The sequence below is a fragment of the Antechinus flavipes genome, chromosome 2, assembly GCF_016432865.1.
Source record: "Antechinus flavipes isolate AdamAnt ecotype Samford, QLD, Australia chromosome 2, AdamAnt_v2, whole genome shotgun sequence".
In the NCBI taxonomy this organism is placed as follows: Eukaryota; Metazoa; Chordata; class Mammalia; order Dasyuromorphia; family Dasyuridae; genus Antechinus; species Antechinus flavipes.
This window is the reverse complement of record NC_067399.1, coordinates 10,391,224-10,413,231: the sequence shown is the minus strand read 5'-3', so window position 1 is coordinate 10,413,231 and position 22,008 is coordinate 10,391,224. Positions and strand designations below refer to the sequence as shown.

Sequence of the window (22,008 nt, the reverse complement as noted above, 5' to 3'; positions counted from 1 at the left end):
ATTCCTAGTTCCAAGGCCAGCTCTCTAGCCACTAAGCCACACTGCCTCTATCACAACAATAATACTTTCTATCCAAAAAAATCTGGCTTTTTTTTTTTTTTTTAAATGCACTCAGCTCCCACCCCGGTCCAGGTGGGAAAGGATTTGTATCTACACCCAGGCTTGTGACTTGGCTCCCAATCTTAAGGAATCAGTTGCAGGGGAAGAGAGCTGTTAGTAGCCAGGCTCAGGTTTCGGACCTGGCCCAGCTTCCCAGGCACTTGAGCAGGCAAAATTAGCCTGCTCTCACCATCCCTGGAATATTCCTCACTCCCCCGCTTTGCAGGAAGTGCAGCAGTTTTCAACAGGCAGAGCCGGTCATCTGGCTCCCATCTGGAGAGACAGTCTTGGGTACACCTGAACCGAGCCCCTTTGGAGGGACCATGGAGCATGGGGATTCAGCTGAAGGGTCATCCTTGGAGTCTCAGCGTGGAAAATCCCTCCCAGAATCTGCTTGGTCATGGGTAAGTTACTGCTGTGCAGTCCCCATGGGGGCCGGCCAACCAGGCAGGGCTCTGCTCTCCTTCCCCACTGGAACTTAAGGCACTCACTGACCAGCTTTGATAGGAATCATGGGCATTATAACTTGGAGAAGGAGGGGTGAGGTTCCTTCCTTGGGCCAGAGAGTGAATAACTGACCCTGATGCAGTGAAACAAAGTGACAGCCCCCAAGGAGCTACCTGGAGGCCATCCCCTGGAGCTACAAGGCGGAACAAAAAGACCCCTAGATTTGGAGGCCAAAGACTTGGGCTTGTGACCTGTGTGATGTCTGCTATAAAATGAAGATTCAGATGGTCAGAGCTGGAGGTGGAAGGGTACCAAGATTACCCAATCCCTAGCCTTTGTTTTACAAAGCAGGGAGTTGAGGCTCAGGGGGCAGCATTACTTGGCTCCGAACCTGCGGACCTGGCTCCCAATTTTAGTAGATTTATTTAGAATGGGTTCTGTTTTAAAGTCTTTCCCAGTTCCCACTTCCCTGTTCTAAGATCCCTCCATTCTCTGTTCTAAGGCTCCTTCACCTCCACTGGATCAAGTCTCACCATCTATAAAAATGGACTCTCTGAGGTCCCTGCCAGCCCTAAAACATATCTTGTGATCCACCCACCTCTGCTTTTATCAGATATTCTCTGCTCTGCTCCCCGGCTCAAACAGTCTCTTCCAGCTCTGACGTTCTGTGGTCCTGCCATAAAGCCTCTGCTTGTCACACAAGGGTAGGATCTGGGGAAAGTTAGGGGAGCTGAGATTTGAGCTCGGGTCTTTTGGTCCTGAATAGAAACTCCTTGAGGACAAGGCTGCGGTAGTTTTGTCTTTGTATCCATGGCGCTTAGCACAGGGCCAGCCCCTCAATAAATACTTATTGATTGATCCCCGAATCACTGTTCTTTTTATTTCACCTTCCGGTTCTCAGACTCCTTCTAGTTCTGTGATCTATATGTATGAGAATTCAAAACTTGATTAAGCACCTATTATTTCTATTTTTAAACTTTATTTATTTATTTTTAAAAGCACTTTTATTTCTAGAACACTGGGGAGCAGCTTTGGTTATGATAAAAGCTTTTGTTTGTGGACAAATGTATACTAACTGGATGTATGATATCTGATAACGCCATCACCGATAAGCCAAAAGTTGGAGACAGGAGCTGGGTGGGGAGGTAGGGAGAAGCTCTATGGCACAAGCACCATTGGGACTGGGCTCTAAAGATTGGTTGGAATGAGTCTGGGTTCTAGCTCTGTGTCCACAGTGCTCCATCTCCTCTCTCCCTTATCCTTTGGCACCTCCATGGCAGAGTTCTTAGGTAATCCTGCTCTGGAGCTATAGTTTCCCCCTCTGAGATCACCTCCTATCACCGCCATTTTATTTTGTGAAGAACATCATTGTTTGCAGGTTGATTCCCCATCTGACTGTAAGATCCTTGTGGGCAGAGCTGTTTTTGTCTGTCTTTGTCTCCCCAAGCTGAGCACAGAATCTTATATATAGTCTTATATATATACACGGTCTTATATATAGCATTGAGTGGAGGTGTTTGTTGAGTATGAGCGAGTGGAAGCATTTGTTGGCCGATTGCCAGAGGAAGCCTCCTACCTTCCAATGAGCTCTTGTGCCTACTGGGGAGTATATTTGATTCTCAGGGCCTCTCTTAAGATGAGATTCTGTGACCCTCCAAAAACCAGAGCTTTTCCTGCCCTAGGTAGAACACATAGAATGCTTGCTGATTTGAGTGCCCCAAAGGATGAGGGAGAGCTGATTCATTGTCTAATAGAAAGCTCTAGGCCGACATCTTGTGTCCTGTGACAGAACTGAGCCTCAAAGAAGCTTCATTGCTGCATCCCAACATCCTCGTCAGACTTAGAGAAACCAGGGGCTTTGGGGTGCAATTTGTCTGAGGGACACCTGTGATTCACTCCTACCTTTCCTCTAAGATGCTTGAAAACCAATCAAGGAGAAAGAATAATCAGAAAGCCAATGGAAGGGGAGGAGAGGAGGAGGCTGAAGCTGTTTCAAATCCTTCTGCAGCTCCATCGTTCCTGCCAAGCATTTTCCGACTATAATTTGAATATAAGTTGTCATTGGTCTGTCTCCATGGCCAGTAGCCATCTTCTCATATGGGAAGAGATGGACGAGAATGGGAAGAGGTGCTTTTATAGCACTAAGTATTTAAGGCATGGAGGGCAACTATGAAAAAGGAAAGGGGGGGCTGATGTGAAAGGCAGGGGGTAGAGTTGGAACAACCTGACCTTGGAACTGGAAAAAGGCAGGCTTTGGCCTGGATTCTGTCACTAACTCAATCTGAGCAAGTCCTTTCACGAGTGCCTCAGTTTACTTCTCTGTCAAACTAAGATGGAAGATATGGACTCCATAATCCCTAGGGTTTCCTCCAACACTAATATTCTGCATGGGAAAGTTCCTCCTAGCTCTCACCATTCTACATTCTCTGACATTTTCTGTTCTATGTTCTAGGTGTCACATTCTAGCACCCCCAACCTCTCTGCATTGGATTTTAGACCATTCTATAGGATGTTCCCTCTCTTACATGGGACTATGCTTGGTCTCCCGGCTGATAGTGCCTCCTCACCTTGATGATCTTGGATATGTGTAGCTATATCCCCTTTACCTCCTTCCTCACTCCCATGGAATATAAGCACTTTGAGGTCAGGGACTATTTGATTTTTACCTGTACTCTCAGGACCGATTGTATACAGAATGTCTAGCACATCCTTATAAATGTTTATGGATGGATTGGGTGTTAATTAATTAGTTGTTGTTCATTCATTTCAGTAATGTCCGACTCTCCCTGATCACCTTTGGGGTTTTCTTGGCAAAGATACTGGAATGGTTTGTCGTTTCCTTTTCCAGCTCATTTTATAGATGAGGCAAATAGAGTCGAGTGACTTGCCCAGAGTCACACAGCTAGTAAGTGCTTGGATTTACATTCAAATCTTCCTGGCTTCCTAGGCTCTATCCACTGTACCACCTACTTGCCCGGATTAATTAAGTAGATAGCAATACAAATGGCTTTCTCTAGCAGTCTGAGACTTGGTACAAGGACCAGATTTGATCCATGGTTACCTGAGAACCTTCCTCTAGTTCTAGCCATGCTATTGACTCCCTGTGTGTTATCAGTTTCCTTATTTGTAAAATTAGGTTAAGGAACGACAGGGATGATCTCTAAAGTTCCTTCCAACTCGGCCTTTTAAAAATTTTCTTATTCTAGTGTTTTTTTTTTTTGGGGGGGGGGAGTAGAGTGATGCTTGGGGGATGAGGGCTGTGGAATGTTCTGGTGAATTTGTTTTTCTGGTGAGCCAAAGATAAAAACGCCTTATTTATAGCTTCTTTATTTAAAGTGACTTATTTTCCCCACACTGTCCCATTCCTCTTCTTGCCTTATAGTTAAAGAGGTGAAAGAGTCTCTTTTCAGGCTAGTGGAGGATCCTGCAGGGTCTCAAGTCATTTCCTGTGACTGAAGTCCCAGAGAGCGGAGGGGGCTGGGCCCAAAGTTCCTGCACTCGTGCTACACCCGGAACACGGTTTAAAGAATCAAACCCATGATGCTGAGCTTCTCTGAAAATAAATCCCATTGTTTATACTAAGGATTTGGTATTTTCACGGCTAATTGCATAATTCCACCGAACTTGAAAGTTTACACTCCTGCCACCTTTCTCACAGTAGCCATAGGAGGAAGGTGGGACATTTATGCTTATGACCATTTTATGGAGGAGGAAACTGAACTTCAGAGAGATTTTAATAAATGTTCAAAGTCACACAGCTGGCTAATGGTGGATCTCACACCCAGAGCTCAGGATCTGAGGGTGAACAGCCTCCCAGTATATGCAAGCTTGGCCACCTGCTGGAGGGTTCAGTGCTTCAAGATTTTCTATAATCAGTCATTTTACAGGATTTCAGTGAGAAGTGTTGCTATCGGGCAAAGAGGAAAGCAACGAGTAATTATTAGGTGCTTACTGTATGCCAATGCACAATGGCCACCTAGTCCAGCCTGTACCCCAAAGGCAGAAATCCCTTTGACTACATATCTGTCAAGGGATTCTTTATCCTCCTCCTGGAGCTCTCCCGTGAAGGGGCACCCATTCTCAAAGCCGCCCATCCCCCTTTAGGCCAGCTCTCCTCATTAGGAATTAGGGCCGCTGGTTCTGCCCACTGGAGCCAAAGGAGCAAGCACCTTCCCCTTTCCCCCACCCCAGTCTTTTCTCCAGCCTCAGTTTGTCTTTTTCTTTCCATCTTCCTACAATACAGACTCAAAACCTTTCTTCATCCAGGTCACCTTTCTCTGGATATTCTCTCCATCTTACTAATTTCCATTTAAAACTACGGAACCCAGAGTTGGTCATGGTGTTTTAGATGTGTTTGGAACAAGGTATTCTTCAGAGATCTCGGAAAAGCACTCGGCAAACCTTAAGGTTATCAATCCTAATTATTATAATTATGATGACTGCCTCTTTTTCTCTAGAAGCTATGCATCTTTAAAAAAAATTATATTTATAAATAAAATAAAATAATTTTAAAAATTAAAAAATCCTTCTTCATTTCCTCCATTGAATAAAGAAAGAAAAACATTTTATTTATTTTTTTTGGTAAGAAATAGAATGACTTTGATCTTGCTTTTTGTGGCTGCCATCTCAATCCTATTTGCCAACGTTTATGGTCCACTAAAATTCCCAGATCCTTTCCAACTAACTTTCTTTCCACCTGGGTCTCCCTCATCTTGTCCTTGTGAGGTTGGTTTTGGGGACCCAAACTTAGAATGACCCGTTACACTGTTGGATCTACTTGAAAAGCAAGTTATTGGATTGTATGATTATAGTAGAAGAAGGGAGATGGATAGGGGCGAGAACTGGGGGGTTGGAAGGTGTCCCCAAGCAACAGGAGCAGACTCCGGTGGGGGCCAAATTCCTATTGAGCTCCAAGAGTCTCAGACTTGGAGTCCCTTCCACATGTCTGTGGGGGCAGCTCGAGGGTTAGTGTTTCTGGATCCAGATCATCTAGATGTGAATCCATAGCCAGTAGCTGTGTCTGAATGTGACAAGCCCCTTTCCTTTGAGCCTTAGTTTCCTTCCTTTGACGATAGTAGGAGATGAGCCTCAGTTTCCCTCCTTTGACGATGGTAGGAGCTGAGCCTCAGTTTCCCTTCTTTGACAATGGTAGGAGCTGAGCCTCAGTTTCCTCCTTTGATGATGGTAGGAGCTGAGCCTCAGTTTCCTCCTTTGACAATGGTAGGAGCTGAGCCTCAGTTTCCCTTCTTTGACAATGGTAGGAGCTGAGCCTCAGTTTCCTCCTTTGATGATGGTAGGAGCTGAGCCTCAGTTTCCTCCTTTGACAATGGTAGGAGCTGAGCCTCAGTTTCCTTCTTTGACAATGGTAGGAGCTGAGCCTCAGTTTCCTCCTTTGATGATGGTAGGAGCTGAGCCTCAGTTTCCTCCTTTGACAATGGTAGGAGCTGAGCCTCAGTTTCCCTTCTTTGACGATGGTAGGAGCTGAGCCTCAGTTTCCCTCCTTTGACGATGGTAGGAGCTGAGCCTCAGTTTCCCTCCTTTGACGACGGTAGGAGCTGAGCCTCAGTTTCCTCCTTTGACAATGGTAGGAGCTGAGCCTCAGTTTCCCTTCTTTGACGATGGTAGGAGCTGAGCCTCAGTTTCCCTCCTTTGACGATGGTGGGAGTTGAGCCTCAGTTTCCCTCCTTTGACGATGGTAGGAGCTGGTCTCCAAAGTCACTTTTAGCTCTAAACCTTCGGGTTTGCCAGATTACTTTTGCCTTTCCTTAGGGGAATCATTTTTCCATTCCTTTAATCATCTCTGTTCTTGGAAGCGCTGAGCTCCCTTCTCTTAACCCTCCTCCCCCAAGCCCTTCCCTTATAATCCTCTTAGACACAAAGGTCATACCAGCCGGGGTAATTTAATGAGGGCCTGGCCAAAGCAGGGCTCAGGGGAACATTACTCCCTAGCTTTCACATGTCACACTATTAATATACCTCCGTGGTAGATTAGCTTTCATTTTTTTTTTTTTTTTTAAACATAACAAGGTGCTAGTGTTGACTGATTTACTCTCAGCTTGTGGTCCATTGAGACCCCCAGGTCTGTTTAACTCATGAACTTACATGTGGGGTTTGATTACTTTTTTATCTCAATGTCCTTAGAGCAGTCAGGATAACCATAATTTAAACCATAAATTTAAACCATAAGTCTGTCTGTATGATAGTGGGTAAGTCCCTTAACTTGCCTTACCTTTCTTCAACCTTAAGAAGGGGGTAATGCAAACACTTTGAAGAGCAGTTGTGAGAACCAAGAGACAGTAATTTTTTAAAAAAAAAGATTTTGATTTTCAAAACAAATACATGGATAACTTTCAACATTCACCCTTGCAAAATATTGTTCTAAAATTTTTCCCTCCCTTTCCTCCACTCTCTTCCTATACAACAAGTAATCCAATATGTTAAAACGTGCAGTTCTTCTGTACATATTTCCACAATGATCATGCTGCACGAGAAAAATCAGATCAAAAGGGAAAAAAAGGAGAAAGAAAACAAAATGCAAGAGAATAACACCAAAAAAGTGAAAATGCCATGTTGTGATCCACACTCGGCTCCCACTGTTCTCTCTTTGGGTGTAGGTGGTTTTCTCCATCACAAGACCATTGGAACTGGTCTGGATCATCTCATTGTTGAAAAGAGTCATGTCCATCAGAATTGATCATTTTGCAATCTCGCTGTTGTCATATACAATGATCTCCTGCTTCTGCTCATTTCATTCAGCATCAGTTCACGTGAGTCTCTCCAGGCCTCTCTGTATTCCTCCTGCTGGTCATTTCTTACAAAACAATAATATTCTATAACTTTCATATACCACAATTTACAGCCATTCTCCAAGTGATGGGCATCCACTCAGTTTCCAGCTAGCGACGGTAATTCTAAAGCTCTGCGCAGTACCCGACGCATAGTAGGTACTATAAAAATGCACACTCTCTTCCCCCTTCCTTGTCACCTGACATTTGTCTGCTTTGGATGGACTCCTTCATCTCCTATAGTCCCAGAGTACTGGTCTCATGGAGTGAGAAAGACTTCACGTCCCACCTTTATGTGGATTAGCTCTGTGACCCCTCATCCCTCGCTTTCTCTGAGCTACTGCTTTTTCTCAGACTCCAAGTTATCTCTGGATGCAATCTTCCCTCTCACATGGAAGAAATCCCAAGGACTGTGGACATAGTGATAGCCAATATGAATAAATACATAAATCAATAAATACATTGGTAAAGGGCTTTTCCTACATGGTCTCATGGGATCCTCACAACAATCCTGTGAGATATGTGATATTATGATTCTCATTTCTCAGATAATAATAATAGCGATGGTGAGTCAGTCAATCCATAAAGTTTAATAGCTGAAAACTGTTCTAAGACTTTGGTACCCCCGGATAGCATGGAGGATGAGAGAGGGTAGCTTAGTGGTTAGAGAACTAACTCAGCATCACTAAGGGCTGGGTTCAAGTCTTTCCTCTGATACATGCTGACTGTATGATTGTGGACAAGTCCTTTAATTTCTGTCTGCCTCAGTCTCCTTAGCTGTGAAAATAGCACTTATCTCCCAAGTTTGTTGTGAGGATCAAATGAAATAATATATCTGTAATGCATTTAATATGGTGCCTGGCACACAGGAGGGACTTAAATCCTCCTCTTCCCTTCCTCTCTTTCTTTCTTCTCTTTCTTCTCCTTTCTTTCCCTCCTCCATTTCCCCCCTCTTTTTCTTTGTACCTTTCCTCCTTCCTTTTCCTTTTTCTCTTTTCTTTCTCCCTTCCTTTCCTTTTACTCTTTTCTTTCTCCCTTTCCCTCCTCCCTTTCCTTCTTCCCTTTTCTCCCCCCATTTCTTTCCTCTTTCCTTCTTCTCTTTTCTTCCCTTCTTTCCTTCCTCCCTTTCCTTCTTTTTTCCCCTCTTCCTTTTACTTTTGCTCTTTTCTTCCTCCCTTTCCCTTCTCCCTTTTCCCTCCTTTCTTTTCCCTCTTCCCTTTTCCCTTCTCTCTTTTCCCTCCCTCTCTCTCTTATCTCTCCTCTCTTTTCCTTCCCTCCTTTCCTCCCTCCCTCCCTTCTTTCCCTCATTTCTCCCTTCCTCCTCATCTATAATTTGACCATAATCATCAAACATGAACATTTATAAATTATCTTTATTTTGTACCCTTTCTTTTTTTGTTTGTTTATGTGTACTCTATGGATGATCTTTTGTCCCTGCCTTTTTCTTCATGAGTTACTGAGATTAAAAAACAAAACAAACCAAAGATCCCCCGGGGCCGAGATTGGGTTGATCTTTGTGCAGACAGACTACGAGACAATATAGCAACAAGCCAGCATGGCCACGTGGAGTGGGAATGGAGCATCCAGACTCTCCCGGCTAGGGAGCCTCGGGTATAGACTTGAATATTTCCCGATTGAAGGCTCAGGGTCTAGCCATTCAGCCACCCTGCCTCTCTTTCAGCCAAGCCCACATTTCTGCCATGTTTTCCAGGCTCTTTCCGGAGTGTTAATAGCATTCTCCTCATTCTCCAGAGGAGGAAGTTGGGCTGAAATCCTGGGGAGAAGAAAGGGCTAGAAGGCAACCGGACCCAGCCATGGAGCCAGCTCTTTCCCCTGTAGTGACCTGGCCCCAAGGGGTCATTTCATGACTAATCTAAGAGGCCCATTGCCTGGAAATAATGAGACAATGTGCTGATCTCATGGAACCGCCCAGCCAACTGTTCCTTGTCACTCACCTGTCACTCCCGGCCCTGGCCACTCTCTCACTCACTCAAGAGTTCCCATTCAAGGAACTGGGAGCCCCTCCTGTGGATCACCTTGTCCCCATTCGGCCGCCCTCACACGGGCTCTTTGCACCTTGTGGCAGGAGGGAAATGCTGTTTGACTGGAGCTTCCCGGGCCGAGTCTGAAGCCAGATTTTGAACACAGATTGATTGAATAGGGTCAGAACCCTATTCACCACACTGTGCTATCTTTAGGTCTATAGTATAAGCCCCTTTAGGGCAGGAATGATCTCATTCTTTATGTTTTTATCCCTAGTACCTAGCATTGTGCAGGATACATAGTAGGTGCTTAATAAATGCACGTATGTCAGCACATTCTGAAACTGTGCTTAATATAACTAGGATTGTTTTTGAAGGTTAACAGATTGCTTTAAATGCATTTGAAGTTCTGTTCTTGTCCCTGTTTTAGTGAGAGATCTCAAAGGGGTTTAGTTCCTTGGGGTCACCCGGCTAGGAAGAGGATGCTTGGGGTGCAAGCGGCTGGCCTGCCCCTGGACCAGGAGGTGAAGTTGCCCATACCCCCAGGGCCACCGTGGGCATCTCTGCCCCACACTCACCGGGAGCTCGGGGCTGCTGGGAGCGGGCCAGCTCCTGGAGCTGACTGGGCCCGGCTTGAGGCTGTGACTAGGACATGAGGCAGAGGGCAGCTGGCCTCCAGCCAGGCTAAATGCCAGGCTGGGGCAGCTGGCGAGGAGAGAGTCCTTGGAGGCACCTGCTCCTGGGGTTGTGGGCCACTTGTAGTTGGTGGCCGGCACCTGGGCCAGGCCCTTTCCCCTAGTTTTTCTGAAGCCCTTGGTTTGCTCCTGGCTGAAATATTGATGTAATTGTTGACCTTTTCGAACCACTTTCCATCCCTTATCTCCAAGAGTCAGAATCATCTAATGGGCAGAGGCAAGGAAATCTGGGGTCACCTCTGATGCTGGGTGACCTTGGACGTGTGACAGTGACCCTCTGGACCATCGTTTTCTTATCTCTATATTAGGGTGAGGTAATTGATGTATTCAGCCTTCTAAATAAATGATAGATACCCAATCAATCTCATAGTCCAAATTTGGAAAAGTCCTTGAATTATAGTGATACTCTACAAAATTAGATAATCAGACTAAAATGGCTTTATTTTATACTATTTGATATATTTTATATTTATTATATTTTATACTACTATACTATTTATTTATACTATTATACTATTTATTTATTACTATACTATTTTAGGGTTTACAAAACACTATACAAATATTATCTCATTTAACCCTCACCACATCCCAAGGGTTTAAATGCTATTTTGTCTTCATTGTACAGACGAGGAAACGGAGGCAGGCAGAGGTTGTTAAATGCCTGAATCTGGATTTGAACTTGGGTTTTCCTGATTCCAGACCCAGTGCTCTATCCACTGTGGCTCATAGGGAATAGCTACAAATTATCAAACAAGTTGGGAAGGGGTAGATTCAAAGTTTGGAATCCCAACGTCCTTCTCTTCTAGCAAACCTGAGGAGCCAAGGAGGGGCTGAGCTATGGCAAAGTTGCCAAAGATGTCCATGAATGTCTTAGTAGGAGATTCATAGACCCTCTAATCTGCTGGTGGATTGATCACCTTGGTGTTCCCAATAGGTCGAATCGTTCATTAACAACAAAGAAATCCAGAGCTTGGGGGAAGGAGACGGAGAGGGAGGGAGGGGAGGGGTGGGGGAGAGAGGTCAACATCCCTCTATAAAATAGAAATTTCCTCAGTGGAAGCTCTGGACAATAGGGACAGCTCATGAATTTTTGTCTTGAATCAATTCCCCAAATCTGAAGAAGAGCTAACCCAGGGATGTTCAGGAGCCATTGTATGATCCCCCCCACCCAACCTTAAAATGAGCTGATGATTATAATAGGATGTTACTTATAAAGGGATTAAGTGACCTTGCAGGTCTCATCCATCTCCAAATCTAAGATATCATTCCAGCGTCTTTGCTAAGAATTGGGAAGAGTTGGACACGATTGAAAAATGAATAACAGCAAAAATTGAGGGCGCCCAAACCCAGCTTTGCTCCTTTGAAACCATTCTCATACATCTAACCAATTGCCTATCTTATTTCTTCCTTCACGATGATTTGAAAGTGCTTGACAGAGTGGCTGGCACATGGTGAGCTCTATATAAATATCAATTATTATTGTTATTATTGATGGCTTCCTTGGATACACATTGGGATTGCTTAGAGTCCAAGAAGCCAGTCTTGGTGATTATGGCTCAGAAGTCCCCTCTACCCAAAGAACAAGGAACTCTTCACAGAGTCTACCTATAAATGTTCTGAGAAGCTTCTTTTCTGTCTCTTTGCTACCCCCATTCTCTGGACACAGGGTGAGCAATCCCCTTTGAAATTTAACCTCCTTTTTCTTTTTTGTTGTCTGCTTTTAAGGAATGGTTCTTTCTCATTATCTGGGAATAAGTAACCTCTCTTCCTCCAGCTCTTCCATGTTTTCTCCCAGGACAGAGGCCAACTTGAAATTTGTACATAGATGGTTGTTTATTTGGTGCCGGCAGAAACACAAACTCTGTTGCACATGTTTTGCAGATTGTAGCAAAATCCTCTGTCCTCCATATAGAGTGTCCCCAAAATCTCGATGCTAAAATTTTGGGGACACCACCTGCTTGAAGGGAGCTCTACAACCCACAGCCAGTCAAAGGAAGGAAATTTTTTGGAGACAGAAGCAGAGAATCCAAAAAAGATTAAAATAAAAAGCCAGCACAAGATTTTTCTGGCTGTTTAACCACTTTGTTCCTCTCCTGTCTATTGAGGATGTTTTAATTGCCTGAATGAAATAACTGTATAATTAAAGGGTCTTTCTTGCTCCCAAGGAGAAGACCCCATTTTCCCCTAACATCCATTTATGAACTGAATGGTCTCACATACACACACACACACACACACACACACACACACTGAAGTGGTTCAGCTGAAGACCATCTATTTGTACGCCAGCCAACCTTGGTTCAGCCTCCTAAATTGAAACTTAGTTTCAATGGTACCCAAGAGGTAAAATTGTCTTAGTTAATGGTGAGAGCCAAAGCATCTCAGTATTTATTCAACAAACTCTCATTTAACTCAACTCCCTTCACTTCAGAGCAATTCAATGCAGCAGGTATATATTAATGCATTAACAAGTGTGCCAAGTACTTGAGACCAAAATGAAACACCCCCTGCCTTCAAGAAGCTTCCATTCTATTGATTAAAGTATCTAGAGAGAGACTTTGGGCACATTGTGAGGCTCTTCACTGGAGGATTTTTGGAGGACTCTGACATGTATAGGAAAAGAAGACATGGATGGATTATCGATGGCTCTGTTGGAGAGTTGACCCGCACTTACAAAGTCCCAGAGTCCCACGAGTGGAGGCTAACACTGGCATGAGTTTGCATTGTATACAGTAATTAATTCAGTATCAATTCCTTCAGGATACTGCATTTAACACAGTGCTTGGTACACAGTAGGCACTTATTAATGTTTGATTGATGGCTCTTGGGTCTGGGAAGATTAGAACACTCCAACTTAGACGATACACAGGATACATTAAAAAGTTACATAACTTCCCTCTGGGAGGTCTAAAGGGGAAGGCTCTTACTTAGAATTGTGAACACGGTATCCAGAATCTCATCCAAAAACTGTAGATAAAATGGAGTAGCTCCAGAGATCTCTAGACTAGATTAGTCAAATGTTCTTGACTGTGTAACCCCCATATGTGTATATTTACTTATCAATTATCTCTGGATGCTGCTGGGTCCTTTACTCCACTCCCAAACAAAAATGAGTGGTATAGACCTCTCACTCTTACTGGTCACCACCCCGAGACACTGAGCACATCCTCTGAAGGTTCCGTGCGTGAACATTCTGAAAAGGGAGGATCCTGAGTACGTTGGGTGTATGGAATGGATTTTCTCAATGGCACTTGAGTATTGTAACCTTGAATCCAGGTAGTGATATCCAGATGGCCTTTTTCTGAAAAGTCAATAGCCAGGGCAGAAGGGGGAAAGGATGGTGAGAGTATTTTTTTGGAGATGATGGACAGTGTTGTGGGTTAATGGCGGAAGGACAGGTGTAGTTGGGTAAGAGGCAAACCTTATGATTGCCTATTACAGGGAGTGTGGGATTCAGCCTCTCTTCTCAATCTCTGCTTAATTCCCCACTATGTGGGGTCCTACCATGGTCTCCCAGGGGACCTAACCTAGACGACCCCACCACTTGGGCTGTCTCGGAAGTTATCCAGGATGCCAGGGCATTGCCCCTATCGGGGGCATTCTCCTCCCCGCCCCATAGCATCCCTGTTCCCTTGGGCTACCTGAGTGCTTAGAGCTTGGGTACAGGAGCATCACTACCTCGATTCCTTGCAATGACCCTGAAAGCCTTCAGGACCTGTCATCTTCCTTGCCTGTGCCTTTCGTGATCTGACTGACGTGTAATGAAGGCCCTTCGGATCTTTCCCCCGACATTGCCGTGCTCCACCTCCAGCTGAACTTCCTCTTATGTGTGGTCTCCCCCAGTTAGCGTGTGAGCCTCGTTTTTTCTACTTTTATTTGTAGCATGGCACTAAGTGTAAGCTCCGGAATATAGTAAGTGCTTAATAAATGTTCTGTCCATCCGTCCGTCCATCATCCAACATTTAAGAAATGCTTCGGAGTACTCGGTCCTTTGCTGGGAGTCTCAGGGAAGTGGACGCTTGTTACTACCCATGGCAGGAACAGTTGGTTTCTAGGCTCGCTCTTCAATGATCCTTTGCGGTGGGGCAGGACAGACGTTCTCAGAGAGGGGCACATCCCCCAGGGAGGATCACGGACCCCCGGCGGCTCACAGCTGGAAGGGACTTGCATCATCCAGTCCGACCTCCGCCTGAACAGGAATCACCTCGGCGATGCGCTGGGCAAGTGGTCAGCGGCCTTTTCTGGGAGCTCTGGGGGAAGGGAACTCGCTCCCTCTCCCGCACCGTTTCTCTTTGCGCAGTTCTCACGAGGAGGAAGTTTTGTGGGGCCCGTGGTGAAATTCCGGGGCTAAGGAGGAGGCGCTGTTGTGACCACAAGGGCAGGAGAAGTTTTCTAATCTGCTTTGAAAGCAGGAACCGTCCATCTCCTTTGGCAGGTTTGGGGGACTTGCTCAGGGTAGGCCTGCTCTCTGGCCTCCGCTTCCCTATCTCCTGGGGCAGTTTGCATGGCCTGAGGCCTCTGGGTCTCCCATCATGAAGGATTGGGGCAGGACGCTGGCAAGAAAGGACCCCCCAGTGACTTGGGCCGCTTGTTCAGGGCGGATTTGGGGGGAGCCTGATCCTTGGGGAACCCCCCCTTTCTGTGTCTCTTCCAGCCCTCCCCACCCCCTTTCCAAGGCTCCTGGTGACCCTGCACCAGAATTATCAGGCTCCACCAGGCCATCCCTCCTTAGACTCCAAAAGCCCTCACTGTCCCCCCACGTGGCGCTCGGACGTGAGGGCGTTCTCCATTTCCCAGCGTGCCATTTCATAGAAAGCCATTCACAGGTGGTATGTGCTTTTGGCCCAACGGGAGAGTCCTGGGCAGGAGTTGGGACACCTGGGTTCCGGTTCCCGCCGCTCCTAAGCAGCTGCGGGACTTTGGACGGATCCTTCTCCGGGGAACAGTTCCTTCAGTGCAATGTGGAGCTTGGATGTCCCATCCTCTGCCCTGAGTTCTAGAGCCCTCAAAACTCAGACAGTCTGGGTCTGGGGGGGTGGGGTTGCTTCCGGCTCTCCGAGGGTCCTCCCAGTTCTGACCTTCTATGTTCTCCCATCCCCCTCCGCCGAGGGAAAGACTCATCCAATCTCTCCCTGGCCGAGGGGGGTCGGAGAACACGGAATGTTCTGATGAGCCCCGATCAAATCAAGTGCGCTTCCCAGGCCGGAGTCAGTAAGCCCGGGGTTGGAGCTGGGCAGAGGTAACATTGGGACGATGCTCCTTCCCCCCTCCATGAGCTGATGCTTAATAGAGGAGTAAGCTCCGGGGCAGGCAGAATATTCTCCGAACGGGAAATGCCCAAGAAATAGAAGAAATGGCGGCTGCCCCGGGGAGCCTCGAGGAGGAGGGGCGTCTGACCCAAAGGATGGGAGCATTGCAATTCAGGCAGCGGAGGAGCAGCCTTTGCGGCCCCCGCGTCCGCCGCTCGGCCCGGCTTCTGCTCCTTAAGGGTGACGAGACTCTGCTCATGAACGGTGTTCCCGGAGTTCCCGTGGTTATTCCGCCACACGTGCTTACTGGATTTGCGGGATCGGATTGCAGGGGACAAAGGCGGCGGGTCCGAGGGTCACCGAGTAACTGAGGCATCATGGGACGGTAGATCTAGAGCGGACGGTCCCCCGCTCCCCTCCCCCCCCAGCGGAGGCCACTACGCCCCCCACAGGCTGTGACCGCCCCACCCTGTGCAAAGTGCTGGATTCGAACTTGGGCCTTACGGACTTCGCGCGTGCCCGAGAAGTACGTTTGGGCCTTTGTGGGTTGAGCGGTTTCGTTTTCATGGGCCTCGATCCACGGAGAACCGACGCGGGACCTCCCTTGGCGGCAGCTGTCCAGCACTTTGCGTCAATCGCAGTGTCTGATTTCACCCTGGTGTGGACAGGATGACCTGAGGGCATTAACGCCCAACGCCCCCCCCCTCCCTCCCCCCATTCTGGGGCTCCGCCACCGTCCCGGGAAAAAGCAAGAGCCCGGGGATGCGCCCGGCTCACAGATGGGGAGACTGAGGCCGGGAGGAGAATGAACTGCTCACGGGCTAGAGAGGCTGAAAGCGCGCCCGCCCTGGCCTTTGGGGAAGGGACTTCAGCCTGCCGGGTCTCAGTTTCCTCATCTGTAAAAGAAGCTCTGAAGCCTTTCACTTGGTCATCCAAAGCAGCCTTGGCGGCCCTCGCCCTTACCCACAAGCCCTTGGTTCTCAGAGCTCGGTTACGTGACTGGGTCATCCCCAGCGCCGTCCAGCAGGGGGCGGGCTCGCTCAGTCCTTGTCCGCGGCTGCCCCAGAGGCGGCCCCAGCCACACGGAGCCGTTAGAAGGGGCGGCGGCTTATGCAGAGGCGTGGGAGGCAAACCTTGGGGGTTCCGCGGCTTTTCTTGGAGCGCGGGGGCAGCGGGGGCAGCGGGGGGGGGGTCTGGGCTCCGGGGGCAGCGGGGGGGGGGGGTCTGGGCTCCGGGGGCAGCTCCACCGGCTCAAGGGGAGGGACTCGGCCAAGCGGCTTCTCCCGCAGCTTCTGTGCGGGGGAGGGAGGGGGAAGAGACGGGGGCGGGGGGGGGGGGGGGAGCGGCTCCTGTCCTGGGCTTCTGGCTGAGAAATGCGGGATTTGGAGAAGGGGGGAGCGATATATATATATACACATATATATACATATATACATATATATGTATATATATGTATATATGTATATATATGTATATATGTATATATATGTATATATATGTATATATATGTATATGTATATGTATATGTATATGTATGTATGTATATAGGAGTCAACTGTATTATATGAGAAAAAGTCTGATAAATGTTGGCTGTAATGGTTTCCCCACCTCATCAAGAATACAACGTCATGGAGACAGCCTTGGGGTCCGAATTAGAGCAGGTTCTAGTTCTGGTTCTCTTACTACCTAAGGAACACAAGGCTTCTCCTTCCCCCTCCCCCCCTCAACCTGTTTCCTCCCTTTCCTTCTTGCTTTGTTCCTTCCCTCCCTCCCTTCCTTCTCTCTCTCTCTCTCTCTCTCTCTCTCTCTCTCTCTCTCTCTCTCTCTCTCTCCTTCCCTCCCTCCCTCCCTCCCTTTCTTCCTTCCTCTTTTCCTTCCTTCCTTCCTCCCTCCCTCCCTTTCTTTCTTCCTTCCTCTCTCCCTTCCTTCCTTCCTCTCTCTCTCTCTCTCTCTCTCTCTCTCTCTCCCTCCTTCCCACCCTCCCTCCCTTCCTTCTTTCCTTTTTTCTTCCTTTCCTCCCTCCCTTCTTCTCCTTTCTCTTTCTCCCTTTCACGTGGTCAGGAGTCAGGACACCTCCAGCTTCCCACCCTTCCTTGCTGTGTGACCTTGCACAGTTCGGAGCCTGTTTCCTTTCCTGTGGGGCTGGGACAGTGTTACTCGCATTACCCCCCTCTTTGTGGGTACTTGGAAGGTTTCCTGCAGCTTAGCTCTCAGCAGGGGCGAGCCACTGCCGGGGTCTGATGTAAGATGAAGAGAATCTTTGAGCAGAATGAGGAGCAGGCACTGGCTGGACAGGGTCTTAGCCTGGCGTGACCCTCGCTGAAAGCCCAATTTATTAATAGCTGTTGGATAACCATGACTCTGCTAACTGATGGCCACGACGGGAAGGGAGCCAGGTGTCCATTTTTGTCCGGCGCACAAATGCCCAGCAGGTGACGGGCTCCGGATAAGGCCGAAAGGGACAGTGAGTGCTCCTCACAGACAGAACGTTGTATCTGGGCTGCCCGAAGAGCCGCCCCGGAGTGTGCATTAGGGAAGAAGATACTGAATAATAGATTCCCCTTTTAAGGCTCTGCTTGGTTTGGAATCTCCTGTTCCCCGCAGTAACCCCTGGGAGGTGGGGAATGCAAGCGATCCCGCCATCCCTATTTAGCCGAGATGGAGAGGAGTGGAAGCAGATGGACGGACGGTAGGCAACATGAGACGCCGCTTCCCTGCGGAGCCTCCCTGGCCACTTACGAGGATGCAAGGGGAAAAAGTTGCTTGAAAATGGGATGTTTGACATGAGGGGCTGATGGAGATTCTTCGTCACCTTCTACCCAGGGAATGGGAAAAGGCTCAGAGACCCCCAGAGTTATGGGGGGGTCCTGTGCAGCTCTCAGTGCAGATTAGCGCACAAGACCTTCCTGGGTCTACCCAACCCCAGGGAACAAGAAGAGCCCCTCAGGTGGTCCAGACTCCCCAAGCTTTCACTTCAAAACTTCTCTCATCCTTCTCATCACTCACAAAATAATGACAATAATCATACCTGATAATAGCTGATATTGATATTAGTGATAAATCTAGTGCTTACTATGTACTGCTCACTGTATAAAATCACTTTATAAATATTATTTCATTTTATCCTCACACAAACCTGAGAAGTGTTATTAATATTTGCATTTTACAGATGTGGAAACTGAGGCAGGCAGCCCTGTGCAGGATCACACAGATAATAAGTGTCCAAGGCCAGATTTGAATTCAGGGCTTCTTGTCTCCAAGCCCAGCTCTCTCCTGCACCATGCCAACCTACCTTATTATTGTTGGTAGGGAATTCTAGTCACGTCAACTCTCTCTGACCTGATTTGGGGTTTTCTTGGCAAAGATACCGGTTTGCCATTTTCTACTTTAGCATCTTATCAACTTGCACCTAGACTTTTACAAAACTTTAATTAGTCTCTGTGCATCTTCTCTTTGCTGTTCATTCTCTAAATGTAACCTCTAGTGAAGGAGAACCCTTTAGTCAGTCAAATAAGTGTGTATTAAAGCTTACTTCCAGGTCCCGGGTGTCAAGTGCTGGGGGTTCGTAAAATAACAACAAAAAAGTTATTGACCTGTTGGAATCCTTACAAAGTGTTAACTCATTAGAGTTGATAGAGACAATATTTATCAAATTTAGCCTGGTTCAGTATGATTGAGCTGATCCTACGAGGAGACGTCATGGGCCAGAACCTGAAACAAGGTACTAAGTGGGATTGAGGAGACAATGTTTAAATCTAGTTTAGTATTGATTTAATCATCCAACAAATAATGGTTTCCCAGAAGAAGGTGGGCACGTTGACCTGCAGAAGCTCCAGGACTAAAGAGGGAGGCAGCATAGAAATATACGGATCCATGCATTGTGGACTCAGGTAAACGGGGTGTGGACACCATCCGAGCTGGCCATTCTACTTGGGGCTGGCCCATCTGCTAACATTCTGTTAGCCTGGGCCTTTAGGGTCGAGATTTCTGGCCCGGATCCATCTTTTGCAGAGGAGACTTTCAAATAATGGGCGGCAGCTCTCATGAGTTTCTTCCCCCTACACCCCAGTTTAGAGAATGCCTTCCTGGGGTCCCAAGCCCCCTTGCTTTCATTTCTGAAAAAGGGAGGCGCCGCTGGATCCCTGTATCTTGGCTTCCAGCCCATCTCTGAGCATCCCTCTGGTGGCACAGGCACCTAAAGGAGATGAGCAGTGCCCTAGCTCAAGCAGCATGGGCACATTTGGGGAGCTTTTCCTCTTTTTGGCTGATCACCTTCCCAGCCCGGGTACCTGCTCCTCCTACCTGTCTCATATTTCTTCTCAGTCTTCTTATCCATATCCTAGCATTGTACGTCTAGATCTGAGGAGGGATCTTGAAGGTCACATCCAACCCAACGTCTACATTTTACAGAGAAGGAAACTTTGGTCCAGGGGGAGAAAGAGTTTCCCTAAGATCATATAGGAAATAAGTGGCAGAGGCAGGATTTGGATCTCTGTCTTTCTGTCTGGTTGTATCTCTGTCTCTATCTCTCTGTTGCTTTTGGCAGCAGGTAGAACAATAGCCCCATCAGGAAGACTACAACTCGAGATCTCTGTTTATTCTTCCATCTTGGGGAGGTCATTCTCCAGGATATCATGCAGGGTTCTGTCTTATCAAGAACTCTACAGATCCACTGATGAAGCCAAAAAAGGATTTTTATTCATGAGCTTACAACAGTGGATGTCTGGAATAAACAGAGCATGCCTTTTTATATGCTGTCTCCCAGAACACAATCCCTGTCCTGATTCCCCATTGGCTGGGGACTACAGAGATTGCACCCTAATCTGGAGTGTGGGTGTGAGTCCTCCTCCCCCCATTATATTTCATAGCCTGTTTTTTATTCTAGTTCTGAGAAGGGAAGATGAAAGTCTTCTGCTATTATAACACAACTACCTGTCTCTACATATAATTTTAAAATTTTCCTTTCAAAAATTTAGATGTGATAGTATTTGGTATATGTAGGTTCAGTATTGATATTATTTCATTGTCTGTGGTTTTTTCTTTTTTAATTAAATCTATTCAGCCATGATTTTGAAATCATAATTTCCATTCTTGACTTTTGACATCAACCGACACATCATAAATTCAACACCTCACTTCTATTTTGACTTTGCATGTAGTTTTTCTAATTTATGGCTTCCTCCTATATATTTTGTTTCCTTTGTTCACCCTCTGTTCAGCCTAACCTTTAGGTTTCAGTTTCATTTCTCTAATTTGTTTCCTAATCATGGGGAAATTAAAGTCATTCGATTCTCATATTCCTGTACCCTCTTCTCCTATCTCCCTGTTTTTGTCTGTTTGTGCGTCTCTATCTCTGTCTGTCTCTCTGTGTCTGTGTCTGTTTCTCTGTCTATATCTGTCAGTCTATCCGTCTGTCTCTGTCTCTCTTCATGTGTCTATGTCTTTCTGTCTCTCTGTCTAGTTGTATCTCTGTCTCTATCGCTCTGTTTGTCGCTCTTGGCAGTGGATAGAGCAATAGCCCCGTCAGGAAGACCTGAGTTATAATCCAGTCTTAATATTTATTAGCTCTGTGACCCTGGCAATTATTGCCTCGTCCACCTCAGTCAGTTTCCAGGGTTGTTGTGATCCTATCTCAAATGAGATAATATCTGCAAAGTGCCTAGCACCTTGTTATTTTTAGTGATGCCCAAGGGGTTTTCTTGGCAAAGATTCTAGAGGAGTTTGCTGTTTCCTTCTCCAGCTCATTTTACAGAGGAGGAAACTGAGGCAGACAGGATGAAGTGACTTGTGCAGGGCCCATCTAGTAGGTGTTTAATAAATGCTTGTTCCGCCCTCCACACTGCACCCATTGAGGAGGAAAGCAGAATGATATCAGTGAAGTCATATACATATTTTGCTCTTTTTTCTCACAAAGCCACACCCTAGTTCAGACTCAAATCACCCTGGTCTGGTGATTCCCCATTGGCTGATTAATATCCTAGCATTGTATGTCTAGATCTGGGAGGGATCTTGAAGGTCACATCCAGCCCAACTTCTACATTTTACAGAGAAGGAAACTCTAGGGGGAGAAAGAGTTTGCCTCACATCATATAGGAAATAAGTATCAGAGGCAGGATTTGAATCCAGGACCCTTAATCTGGAGTGTGGGTGTGAATCCTCCTCCCCCCATTATATTTCATAACCTGTTTCTTATTCTGGTTCTGAGAAGGGAAGATGAAACTCTTCTGCTATTATAAAACTACTACCTATCTCTACATATAATTAAAATTTTTTTTCTTTCAAAAATTTAGATGCGATAGTATTTGGTATATGTAGGTTCAGTATTGGTATTATTTCATTGTGTTTTTTTCTCTTTTTAAATTAAATCTCTTTAATTCTATGAAATCTAATATATATAATAATAAAATCTAAAATAATTTTGAAATCATAATTTCCATTCTTGACTTTTTGACATCAACCGACACATCATAAATTCAACACCTCACTTCTATTTTGACTTTGCATGTATTTTTTCTAATTTATGGCTTCCTCCTATACATTTTGTTTCCTTTGTTCCCCCTCTGTTCAGCCTAACTTTTAGGTTTCAGTTTCATTTCTCTAATTTGTTTCCTCATCATGTGGAAATTAAAGTCATTCGATTCTCATATTCCTATACCCTCTTCTCCTATCTCCCTGTTTTTGTCTGTTTGTGCATCTCTATCTCTGTCTTTGTCTCTCTGTGTCTGTGTCTGTTTCTGTTTCTCTGTCT

At 46.4% G+C, this 22,008-nt stretch overlaps 1 protein-coding gene across 2 annotated transcripts in view; it reads left to right on the top strand.

Annotated features, from left to right (window-relative positions):
- The first annotated feature begins 309 nt into the window (after positions 1-309).
- LPIN1 (lipin 1) overlaps positions 310-22,008 on the top strand; it is a 123,786-nt gene continuing 102,087 nt past the window's right edge. For both annotated transcript variants that reach the window (XM_051974130.1, XM_051974128.1), the window contains exon 1: positions 310-503. In XM_051974130.1, coding sequence (XP_051830090.1) covers positions 423-503 — 81 coding nt within the window. In that variant the 5' untranslated portion in view covers positions 310-422. The remainder of the gene's footprint in view (positions 504-22,008) is intronic.